Source organism: Trifolium pratense, linkage group LG6, assembly GCF_020283565.1.
Source record: "Trifolium pratense cultivar HEN17-A07 linkage group LG6, ARS_RC_1.1, whole genome shotgun sequence".
NCBI classification, from domain to species: domain Eukaryota; kingdom Viridiplantae; phylum Streptophyta; class Magnoliopsida; order Fabales; family Fabaceae; genus Trifolium; species Trifolium pratense.
In genome coordinates this window covers 45,835,251-45,848,402 of record NC_060064.1, presented here as the reverse complement: position 1 = coordinate 45,848,402, position 13,152 = coordinate 45,835,251, and the positions used below count along the sequence as shown (strand labels likewise).

General features: G+C 30.5%; 1 protein-coding gene and 1 long non-coding RNA gene across 2 annotated transcripts; one reads left to right on the top strand and one right to left on the bottom strand.

The window, feature by feature from the left end:
- The first annotated feature begins 5,105 nt into the window (after nt 1–5,105).
- On the top strand, nt 5,106–6,587 carry LOC123892395. Its single transcript, XM_045942179.1, has 3 exons — nt 5,106–5,874; nt 6,068–6,488; nt 6,583–6,587. The coding sequence occupies exons 1-3, from the start codon at nt 5,233–5,235 to the stop codon at nt 6,585–6,587; spliced, it is 1,068 nt and encodes a 355-aa protein (XP_045798135.1). The 5' UTR covers nt 5,106–5,232.
- A 3,412-nt stretch (nt 6,588–9,999) lies between these two features.
- Nucleotides 10,000–10,368, bottom strand: LOC123888744. The gene is made up of 2 exons (XR_006802278.1): nt 10,278–10,368; nt 10,000–10,163 (listed from the first exon to the last, which is right to left on the bottom strand). It is a non-coding gene; the product is annotated as an uncharacterized LOC123888744 (long non-coding RNA).
- Between the last annotated feature and the right edge of the window lie 2,784 nt (nt 10,369–13,152).

The following is a 13,152-nucleotide window of genomic DNA, read 5'->3' as shown; positions in this document are numbered from 1 at the left end:
TATTGTCAACGTTAACTTCATCTCGGTTTCATCGTATTCCATTCATGACATAATTTATTGAGATCTCTTTATTTTCATAAATTTTAGGTACCTAATAAGTTCTTCTGGAACTGAAAAATCAATTATGTCAAATTCTCTTTTGAGATTTTCATATCCTCACTTGGGTCATCTTTCTTTTTAGCTCCTTTTCTTATTTGAGGATTTTTATCTTTGGAACCGATTAACCTACCACGCTTCAGGGTGGTTAAAATTCATTTGCAATATAAGATTGTCCAACAAGGACATCCATTTTGATTGGAGCATTAGCAGCTAATAGTTGATTTCATAAACTTTGCAAATGATTTATCTTTTGAACATCTGATTCAAACTATTTTATATGAGGATCAATGTCAGATAATAACATTAATTTATTTCAAGTGATTCATTTGAACTTCTGGTTCGTATTTTTCAGCTGCTTATTCTCTCCCCCTAATATTGAGAAAATTAATTCATCACTTGATAACCAGCCTACCGGGTTGTAGATAAGTCTCCAGTTTTTAACTCAAAATACTTTATAATAGATGGAGATTCATATTAAATACATTTTCTCAATATTCTTTAAGAATTCATCTTAGTGTATTGGAATATAAACAACACATCCAAAAATGCTTATATAAAAAATACGAGGTTATAAACCTAAACTTGATTGCAAATTAAGGGGAGAACTTGCATATAATAACTTTTTGGCTTGATGCGAATCAATATCTCAATATATATGTTTGAATGTTCCCAAAATATAAATTTAGAAGTCATGATCTCATAAGTATCAGTCATGTAATTAACTTTAGACGTCTAAAGAATGGATCTTCAAGTCCATTTTTTCTGGTATGATCATATTATATTCGATATCAATTTCAACTGACATACGATACTTATCAAATGCTTTCTATAAAATGAGCTCTTGATCAAATTAGTAAAATAATCTCACAAAGTTCTGGTTGTGAGTTGACAACAGATATATATGTGACCATTTAGTTGATGCATCAATTAAAATTATAAATACTTAATTGGTCCATATGATCATGATCGGTGTATTGATTTACAAATATCACCTTTCGTATATTTCAAAAATAAAAGATACTCATTTGCTTAATTTTTCAACTTCCTTTGGGAACTAGTAACATGTAAAAATTATTAGAATGAAGGAACTTCGGGCCCTTCGATACATATTTATAGAATTTTTTTTCGCATCATAATAAATCCGGGATAACCCAACCGGTCTGCCAACAATAAATTTAATATAATTTGTAAACTTCTGGTTTACAATAATTTGTTATTCAATTGCACTAATATATTTATATATTTATAAGTGTAGTATAAACTTCTGGTTTAAAACTTTTCCATTACACTTATTTTATCCAAAATATGTCTCATAATAAAAAAAATATATCCAACTTCAGTACACCTATTTCTTGATATATTGATTTCAATTAAAACTAATATTCAAAATTAGGCCACAAAATAATTAAACCATACGTAACTGATGCAAATCATTGATTAAATACCAAGTCAAAGAAACTAAACATGCTAACTGATAAATTGGCAATAAAATAATTATATGTTGCTTAACCATAACAAATAATTAAGTTAATTGTTGAGAAATAAAATCATGGCAACTTATAAGCAGTAACGTGGAGTAAAGTCATAAATATAACTGATATGTATAAATCATAGCTCTGAGATTTATGATTACATTGAGTACAAAAAATAAAAATTATATACATAGAAAAATAGGTGATTCAAAATCAGATCATTAGAAGAAAAAATTAATAATCTAACATGAGTTTGAAAAACATAGAATCCAACAGTAAATAAAAGGATAGTGAACAACACGTACCGAACAAATTGCCGTGGGATTAATGCTCGATATAAATTTATTTATCAACACCAAGTGTATTAAAATATAAGAAAGGAATTGTTCCGTTTGGTTATTTTCTCAATTTTGCTACTTCAAGAACATATTCAAGAGACATAACATTTTATATACAAATGAACTTTATAAGCAATGATCATTTGAGCAATCCTTCAAGGATGCTATGAACTTTTAGTTCTTCAAAACTATCTTACAAGACTTTCGTAATGATCAAAAACAATTCACTCTTTGCACAATCCTTCATGAATGCTCTATTAAATTTTATATCACAAATGATCTTCATAGTATTCAAGAGCAATTCATTCTTTGCGCAATCCTTCAGGGATGCGTGATATTAAGTTTCTAGTTCCTCAAGAACTATGTCCAAATCTTTTAAATAATAATTGAAAATTTCTTTCTTTGAGCAATCTTTTAAGAATGCTTTAATTTTTTTCTTATGAACTATATTACAAATTATCTTAATAATTAATGATAAACAAACAACTCACACTTTCATAGTGTTGAAGAAGAATTCATTCTTTGTGCGATCCTTCAAGGATGCGCAATATTAACTTTCTAGTTATCCAAGAACTATGTCCAAATGTCCAACACAATTATATAATATTCATTATTTGAGAAGTCATTTGCTTCAATATTAAGGTTTTTTTTTCTATAGTCCTTCGGGAACTATACCATAGTTGATCTTCATAAACAAAACCAAAGATCAATATTTGAGCAATCCTTCAAGAGTGCTTTAACATTGAATTCTTCTAAAATTTATCAGGATTAAATATTATTAACACATCTAAATGAAAAAACTGTGATAAAGAATATTAGCATGAAATAGAGGATAAAAAAAAATAATAATAGTAAATTCCTTTATTAACTTTTAGAAAATAATGATAATAACGTTCATCAAGGAATTAGTTGTCATAAGAAATCAAAGGTGACAAAATTAATGGAATTAATTGGTCATAATATATACATATTCTTAACTGATATAAGAAATGAATAGATAAAATAAAAGAAAGAATGAACTACCATTAAAAGAAATAACTGATACGAGTATCATGTCCCTTGTATTTTTCTTTCTTAATACAAATTCCATTCAATTGCCTTAATTGTCAAAATTTTATAATAATTACATATCGTATGATCCTCATTTTATAATAACTACCATTGAATTTTATAATGTATTTACGGTCAATAAAAAAATTGGTATATCGATGACATATAGGTTATAGAAACAATATTTGATAATAAAAAATTGATTGAGAAATAAAATTGATAAGAAAATCTTTAGGATATATATATATATATATATATATATATATATATATATATATATATATATATATATATATATATATATATATATATATATAAATTATTTGTAGATCCTTCAAGGATGTATCACTATTGAATTCTTCAGGAATTCATAAAGTATAAATATTGAGTTATTCTAAGTTCTTCAGGAACTTTAGTTTAGTGAATTCTTACATAATTTATAAAAGACCTGGCTGAAATTCATAAAAATTGATATTTTCCAAGTTCTTCAGGAACTAGATCATTGAATTCTTCTAGAATTCAGAATGGATAAAAGTTTAGTTTTCTTAGTTTTCTAAGTTCTCCAGGAACCAAGAGTATTGAATTCTTCGAGAATTCATAGATTGAATTTTAAGTTCTTCAAGAACTAATTATTGAATTCTTCGAGGATTAAATTTATAAGTTCTTCGGGAACCTGTTATATTATAATAACAATATCTTTTTCTTTTGCAATCCTTCAAGGATGCATGAATATATTTCTTCAAGAATATATATAGAATAAATAAATTACGAAAACAAAAACATGATTAAAACTACATGTTTTTCCACAACATTCCTTTTAAAGGAAATAAAAAAAATCATCCTCTATTACTAAATTGGATGGTTTGATAGTTGATACTATTAGTTTGTATTTCTAGTTTTGAAAGAAACAATAAGCTAATCATATCTTTTACATACAATTTTGAATTAACAATTATAAAAGGAGGAACAGTGGCTAACACAACAAGATAAAATGAAAAAGAAGCTTCATGTACACACATACCTCTTCGTGCCGACACTATACACATAAATCACGATTGCTGGATAAATATGAAAGTATACCACGATTGCTGGATAAATAAATCCTTGCGGACGTTGTTGAAGCCGCAAAGAATAGTAAATATATCGGTAGAGTTTCGTGCTGATAACGTGTTATAAAACTATGTATAAATAATAGGAATAATAGGGAAGAATAAAGAGAAAGGGAGAAGAGAGGAGAATAATAGAGTGTGTATTATACTTAAGTGTGTCCTTTACATGATACATGAGTTCTATTTATAAGTAAACGTAATGGGCCAATAACATGGGCCTAGAACCTATATGGACATCCACTAAATATTCATAACAATTTTTATTTTTTTAAATTTTTCCTGATATATTTATTGGCGGAATTGCATTATTTTTTGGTGGAATTTTTTGCCGATAACTCTGTGGCAGAATTTTTTTGTCAATAAATGATTTTAAATTATTTTTGTAAATGAACATTTTTTTGTAGTGTGACATTGACATTACCCAAATTATATTATGTTGTGCGTGAACTCTAAAGTAAAGTTTGTTTGAAGACATGAGAATACGGTTGCTTATACTTTTGCTCGGAAGACAAATTCTTGAAATAATTTCTATCAATATGAGATTATTCCCCTAGTTTCTAGTGAATGAAATGCATTAAAGTTTGATTAATTAAAATAAAATAAAAAATATTGCCACTATCACTATTGTAATTCTTGAGTAAACTTTTACGAGGTAGCTTATCAAATTCTCATATCCTTTGCATAGAAGTGAACCCTTCACATATCCTTTGCATAGCTTATCAAATTCTTGAGTGAATGAAATGCATTAAAGTTTGATTAATTAAAAAAAAATAAAAAATATTGCCACTATCACTATTATAAAAAATATTGCCACTATCACTGTTGTTAATTATTCCTAAATGCATAGAACACTTCGCATATCCTTTTTGACATATTGTTGGTTTGAAAATACGAGTACTCGTTAATACCACCGTACATTCATTAAGTTACTCCTATCTTAAGTTTACAAGAATTCAAATAGTTCGAATTTCAAGACTTACATTTAAATGAAAATAAATTTTGAAAATTTTATTAAAAAAAAAAAAATACTTAAGAAAATGAAGAGTTTCTGTTATAAAAAAGCAGAATTGCAATCCTTATATATGAATCAAATGGATGCTTAATACGCCGTGCAAAGTCACCCTTTAACCAAACCCCCAAACTTTTCAGTTTCTACCAATTAACATGGCCGCTGCTGCTACTAACACTACTCAAACAGAAACTTCTGTGTCCTTGAAACTTCTGTTGAATGAAGAGAGTAACAAAGTCTTGTTTGCTGAAGCAGGGAAAGACTTTGTAGACATTTTGTGTAGCTTCTTAACAATGCCTTTAGGAACTATTGCAAGACTTGTGGAGAAGGAAACTAGCATTGGTCCAGTTTCTGTTGGTTGTCTTAACTCCCTCTATAAAAGTGTTGCAGATCTTGATCAAAGTTGTTTCTGTGCTGATACAATCAAACAAATGCTGCTGCAACCGATTAACTTTGCGGAAGATTATTGTAACACTCTTAAACTCAACATTGATGACGGTCATCCCACCAAGTACTTTGCATGTGGTAATTTTAGCTCCCACCGCAGTCATGATTTTGTCATATCAACCAATAAAGATAAATATAAATGCCACTGTGGTGGTTCCTTTTCCTTCCCCGTTTTGCCTAAATGTTTCCACCAAGGATTTGTTAACTGCATTGCAACTTTTATCATAACTGATGATCTAAAGGTCATGCCAAATAGCGTTGACTATGCTAGCTTTGGGCTTCTCCAAGAATTCGGAATAAAAAACACAAGTTCTGTGAAGGAAATAGTTCTGAATATCTCGAAAGAAAAGGTTTTTTTATTTCAATTTCCTAAATCATTGCTTAGATTTGTTTTCTTGAATATAGAACCTTAACCTGTTTTTTTTGGGTACATAGAACCTTTCTATCACTCCTTTATTAACTCTCTATAATCACCTCTCTTAAGATTTTAATAATTTATTTTTTAAAAATTATTTTTACTAATTTATTATTACAATTTCGTAGGTACTTGATTTGCTAAAACTTTCTTTGTTCTCCAAGTCTCCCTTGACTGATTTCTTCTTAGGAAAGAAACCATCCATCGATGTTTCAAGGTTTTTCACGTTTGATGTTAATTTTAGTAGCAATATCCAAATCATTCTGAAACTTGTTATAAGAAAATCAGATGGTAAGGTTTTGTGTGCTCAAGGAGAACAAGATTTTGCAGATTTACTGTTGAGTTTTCTTACTTTTCCTTTGGGAGGAATTAATCGTATATTTGATGAGAATTTTGCTTTGGGAAGCATTGGTGGATTGTACAAGAGCATTGCTAAATTAAATGTAAACAAATATTTGATATCAAAAGAAGCTAAGAACAGGCTTGTTGATCCTTGCATTGCCCCACAGATAAAATTAAGCAATCAGATATTACCAATTCTTGAGCCAGGTGTTCTTGATTACAGTTATTATTATTGTGGTAATGTTTATCATGTTCAATGTTTCAAATCTGGTGAAGATAAGAGTTCTGTGGGAAATTGTAGAATGAAGTTATCTAAATATGAGTCAATTCATGAAACTTATCTCAAGAATCCAGCTTTGTATGTTGCTACAGATGATTTGGTCATAACACCCTTGTCTCCAATTTCTGCATTGGGTTTACTTAACAGATTGAAAACTCCTCTTATTGATTTGAAGGAAAAGGTTGTCACAATCGGCATCAAGGAGGTAAGAAAGAGAAAAAGTATCTAGTATATATTTCTTAATATTCCTTTTTAAAGCTTGTAGAATTGTTTATATAGAGATTAATTCGAAACCACTTATATTTACTTTGATGTTTTACAGGTTCTCAACATATTGAAAGCTGGTTTAAGTTCAACATCTGCACTTACAAATGGTCTAGCTCACCTTTTAACAGAAGTTAAGGAGGAGAAGTGAGAAGAACTTACATTTTGTGGTGTTTTAAGGTTCCTAGAGAAAATTATGTAATGGACAACAAAACTAGATTTTACTATTTTGGATGTTGTTATTTCACTTCTAGCATTATTGCTTTGTGATCTTTTAAGTTTTATTTAGTTTTAAATGGCTTCCTTTCATTTCCTTTCCAAGTTAGTAATTTATTTTTCCAATATTTTTAGTTTTTCATATTCTTAATTGTTGCTTGTGTTTATATTAATTGGTTAACAACAATTTTCAATTTCATCATTATACAATAGTATTAAGTTTTGCACAAGCTATGCCAAACCAAAGTGGATGATCAGAATACAACAAAACTAATTCCAGATTCACAAAACCTGTCACACATCATAATTCATATCTACCCTGCCTGATACCAGATTTTAACAGTTGGTTGTTGTTTTTGATGTTAAGGTAAGTCGAAGTTTAAGTTAAGTGTTCAATTAATTAAATGATCGCTCGTGAAGTTCTTGAAGAAGATGAGTAACAAACTCATGATGGAAACTGAATAGAGAGAAAAGAAGGAAAAGCTTCTTGATTATTGAATTGAATAAATGTTAATGATACATGAAGTTTGCTTATATACATAAAACTAACTCTAACAAACTTGTAACAAACTTGCCAGCTAAGCAAGTGTCACTACTAACCTACAGTGTCCTTACTATAGCTACCATACACCATTAGCTTGTTGAGCAAGTAAACTCCAAGCAACTTATATGTTTAACAATCGCCCATACTATCTCCGTCCCAAATTATAAGGGAAAATAAAAAAAATCACACTTATTGAGAAAAAGTAAAACATGAGAATTTGAAATATGTTTTTGAGTTTTCCTTGGAATAAGTTGCATAGGAAGATGTATAAATAATTTTTATTGGTTGTTGTTTATTGAGAAATGAAAAGAGAGAAAAAATTAAACGCAATTTGCATTTAATTTTATGAGAATAAAGAAAAAAACATTATTGAAAATCATTTTTCCCTTATAATCTGAGACAAAAAAAATGGACTTTTTTATCTTATAATTTGGGACGAAGGGAGTAGGTCTTAATCTTCTGCAATATATTTAATGATTTAGGGAAAACTACTGATTTAGGTTTTTCCACGTTCATGTAAGGAGAATGTCACTTTATACGAGAATTAACGAAATGCGACAGCAAAACGTTCTAGAAAATCCAAATTCTTCTATGCAAGAGCTATAACAAATTGCATCAGTTGCACAAATTCAGGAAGTGGGAAGAGGGAGCTAGCAGGCCACGATTTTCGTACGTTAGGAAATCGTGGCATGCTCTCTTTAATTTAGAATGTGGGCATGGATTGAGTTGTGAAGATTTTTCTCTTCTCTCGATTGCTCTTGGAGTTTTCTCATCTTATTCATATTTCATCCATCTTTTAAATTCATATTTCATCATTTCCAAACACCTGTTAGATCTCTTTGTTAAAGTCCAAAAGTGAAGATACAAGAAATAACGTGCAAAAGAAGTTATTAGTTTATGTTTTTAACCGTTTCGGTCTTTGTAACTAATTTTCCCTCCTTTTTCATCCTTGATTGATAGCTATATATAGCTTTTTAACTAATTGATCAAAGTAACATGAATTAATTGAATTTTAGCTTAGACTTGTCCACTGTTTTCTCTCTTTAGGTATGCATTTTCACTTTCTTGAGCTATAACGAAGGCATGAAAGGTGTAGTTCTTTTTGACATCAACAATAAGGATATTCTGTTGTCTAGAAACATCACTCATCATGAGAATATTTTCCCTTACCAACCTAAACAACAATCCACAAACTGGTCTTATATTATCCATCTTCTCATGATGAGCACCTTGACCTACAAAATCCTGCAGACAAACTCATCTCTGCAATATATATAATATATATAGATTTTCCCTTATCATTTTGGTCTGTTCAAAAAACAAGGCCAAACTAAAAATGGAAGCAACAATCACGTTGACAAATTCAATCAAATGAAGTAAAGAATTTAATTTTGAAGCCATGATCACCTAATTTATACAATAAAGTTCTAAATAATACATCATTTTGTTTTAACTCCAAATATATTATTATTAATAATCAGTCTCTCCACTAGACGAACAGAGACGGGGAAAAGCGTAACTACAAAACAAAACCGCCGTATATAAACGGAACACCAATGAAGAAAACCAAAACCGGCACCATCTAATAGAGGTCCACATCTAATCCCATTCTTAGAAGGACACTCTTCAGCCTCCAGACCACCAAAGAAGACATCAACTTGACCTACAAAGATGCCACAAGACCCTAACTTTCGATGTCAAATCAAAAGTGATCGGCCCATCGAAATCCAAGAAGCAACTCCGCGAGCCAAAATTGATGGGGGTCAACGGTAGCATGAAAACCTAGGTCGACAAGTTTTGGCTCGTAGTTCGCCTCCAAAACAGTCAACACCGACGTGAAATAAGTCAATCAGATACAAAGAGAACTGCAAATCTCAACAGATTTGGGAACCAACAAGGACTCAAAAAAGAAAGCAGCAAATCTCAACAGATTTGAAAGCGGTCAGAGAATCTTGTACCGTCGAAAGCCAATCACACACGACATCAACCACACCCTGACGGAGCCAGATCCAACACCGCTACATCAACACCTCACCACCACACCCCCTCAACTCATAATCGTCGCGTCCACCACCACCACCACACCTGCTGGAAAATAGCAACAATCCGCCGAAAGACAATCCGCAACAGTAACAACTTTCCGGCGCGGAGAGGAACATCAACAGGTGAGGACAATGAAACGTGGTGGTTTGGAGGACCACTGTCGCTCATCACACCACCATCAGCCTGGATCTACATCGTGAAGCTCATATTTGGATTAAGGGTGGAGGAGGTGGTTGAGGAAGAAAGCTGTTTTCAGAGAGAGAAGAGAGCTTTTGGCGCGTTAACATACATCATATTTGTAGTGTTACATTATCCATTTATTTTAAGTTGATATATGAAACGATAATTGCCATAGGAAACGAACACATACGTGAAAGAACACATAACTATGGTTTTCGGCATATAAATTTCGGTTATTTTTCAATTGATCAATATTACATTAAATTAATAAGTATACAAATCTTATTCATGCACTTATAATAATATTCAGGGGGGATCTCCTTTGGACAATCATCGTCAGTAACACAAGGTATAGCTGCAATGTCCAATAAGATAAAAGGGATGTTATTAAAAAATGATATAATATTTTCTTTTGACAAAAAACTGATATAATTTGTTAAAGTTGAAAATGGTTTGAAAAATCACATACCCCCATTGACTGCAAGAAGAAATATAAAAAGAAAGATTATGAAAGCATAAACAAACTGAAGAGTTTGAGCCATATTTTTTCTCATTTGCTTGTAATTAAATAGTTTTTTTTTTTATCAATTTATAAGTTTTTTTTTTTGCTTTGTTACCTTCCTTTTTTTTTTTTGTTTACTTTGCTTTGTTACCTTCAATGAAATAGTTTTTAACATTTTGAAGTTGCAAAAAGCCATTTATAAAATTGAAATTTATGTCATTTCTGTAATCAATACTATGTCTTGTTTACACATTTATCTTAATGTTTATCCCATATAAACTACTACCTATCATTAACCGAAAAACTACTCTTAAATATATTAAAATAAAAATAGGAAAAAAAAGATTTCGAGTGACAAGGCCAAAAGTTATATGCAAACAAAGATGTGTGGTCTCATTAATTAAAAACTTTAACCGAAAAATCCTATAGTGCAACGCAAGAAAGTAAACTAAGAAAAACTAATTAAAATACATAGCTATCAGATAATTAATTCGATACTCGACAGTGGTGGATCTAGGAACCTGGATCAGGAGTGCAAATTTTATAGCAAATTTTTTTTTCCTTCAAATTGTTTAGTACCCTTAAGATATATAATTGAGAAATTTTAATTCTAATTTCGACCTCTACATATTGTAATGTTTTTACCAATTTCCAATTTAATTATGTGTACGAGTATAATTTTTTTACTTCATTAATATTTTTTTATAACACAAAATATGTATCTGAATTATGAAATTTGGATTGAATAAAATTATTTGATTAATTTTTTTAGATAAACTAAGAGCATCATAAGACATCATACTGACTAGTAGACATCATCTAGTAGCATTAATCTTATGATTCTTTGCTCATATATAATATATATACAAAAAAAGGAGAAACTATACAAAGTGGGGACCAAACTTTGCCCAAAAAAAAGCAAAAGAAAGAAAAACAAAAAGAACAAAAACAAAAACAAAAAACAAATCGAAAATTAGGGAGATATCCCTAAACTAATCCTCAATGAAAACATGATGCAAAGTTTGCCACAAAAGAAAACTTTTGTAATGTACCCAAGAGAAGACGACTTGCCAACACTTCCCTATTCCACTCTAATACTCCCATAAAGGAATCATTGAGAGGATGTCGGAGGTTGACCCTTAGACCGGGTATGATAACTCCCAAGGTTCCGCGCAATCTGTAGTGTTGGGGTTTTTATGCTGGCTACATTTTGCAAAAACAATTATAGCCATAATGTTACACAGGATGTTGTAGCATGTGAGTACGACATTAATGCAGACCTGAAGCGCGCCTATTTTATATATATATATATATATATATATATATATATATATATATATATATATATATATATATATATATATATATATATATATATATATATATCATATTTTTGGGAGATTTGTTTCAGATATAATTTCGTACTTATCTAACAAGCCAAGACGTGTCTTCCACTGCAAGTTACCTAAGGCGGTTTGTTTATTTTATTCAGTCCAAAAATATGTTCAATATTTTTGGAATGCATCAACTATTTTTTTGGAGAGAATCTTTTCTTGAAGAATTATTTGAAGAAAATCTTTGTGAGCTGGCCATCGCTTTTCCAGCTGTCAAATATATTTGATGCCAATATATTTATGTGCTTCAAGGAGGTTGTTACAAAATATATATTTATGGACAACAAAAAATTTGATGCAAATATATTTGTGGAAGATTTAATTTTAAAATATATCCACTGAAAGTTTCTTGGAGAAGAAGTATCTTTGAAGCCCAAATCCACGAAGCTTTGTCTATTTAAAGAAAGGTGCATAACCTATTTTATTCACCGAAGCCATTGTTCATTAAAGATGTAGTCTTTAGGATTTCGTGTCTTTGAGCCACTCTCTAGAAGAGTTGGTGTAAGTGAACCATTCGGGTTGTGAGATGGTCACTATGTCCTCACTTAGAAACTTGTAGGTAATGAGTTGAGTATCGTACTTGGAGGAAGCTTGTAAGCAACCCCAAATTGTGAACTTAGTCAAGAGTGTTGGCTAGATATTAGTTTCATAGAAGGGTGTGTCCATCGTTTGTTATTGAATTCGACATCACAAGTTGTGATTAGAAGGAATTGGGACGGAGTCTCATATCTAAGAGGTTCCTAGGTAGGATTTGCACGGGTAGTAGGCGATAAGTCAAGTATCGGGTGTTGGTCGAGGGCTTTGAACTGGAACTATTATAGTGAATTCATTCCTGGATTGGTATCCCCCAGATTAGGTGACGTTGCACCGAATTGGGTTAACAAACGACTTGTGTTATTTATCTTCCTGCACTTAATTTATTTTTAACTTGTTTATTGTGTTCTGTACTGATACGAGATGTTGAAGCATCTTTTGCAGCTTCTTTCCACTAGCCTGCCATAATTTCACGTAAGTTTTGTTTTTTAAAAAGATAAAATAAAAAATAAAAAGATAAACTTAATAAATAAAATTACATCAATATATAATCAATATATAATGATACTAATGCATACATGAATGGCATGTAATGGTAAAACCTTTCCACAGATTATTAAATATATATACTGTTTTGGCTTACTACAAATTTGGTCCTTTTCGTTTATTTCATGTTTTAATTTGGTCCGTAACGTTTAAAAAGTATTAATTTGGTCTCTTACGTTTATTTCAGGTTTTAAGTTCGTCTTTTCCGTTAGTTTTGTCACTAACACCGTTTGAACATTAAACGTGTCAGTGTGTCCAAGTGCCACGTGTCTGTCCACATATGCAAATTGGTGTCACATGTGACAAAATTGATAGAAAGGACTAACTTGAAACCTAAAATAAACGTAAGGGACCAAATTGATACCTTT

Excerpts from the sequence above, each read along its gene's own strand:
- LOC123892395 (XM_045942179.1), top strand. The coding sequence starts at position 5,233 with ATGGCCGCTGCTGCTACTAACACTACTCAAACAGAAACTTCTGTGTCC. Across the intron at positions 5,875-6,067 it reads TGAATATCTCGAAAGAAAAG|GTACTTGATTTGCTAAAACT; the intron begins GTTTTTTTATTT and ends ACAATTTCGTAG.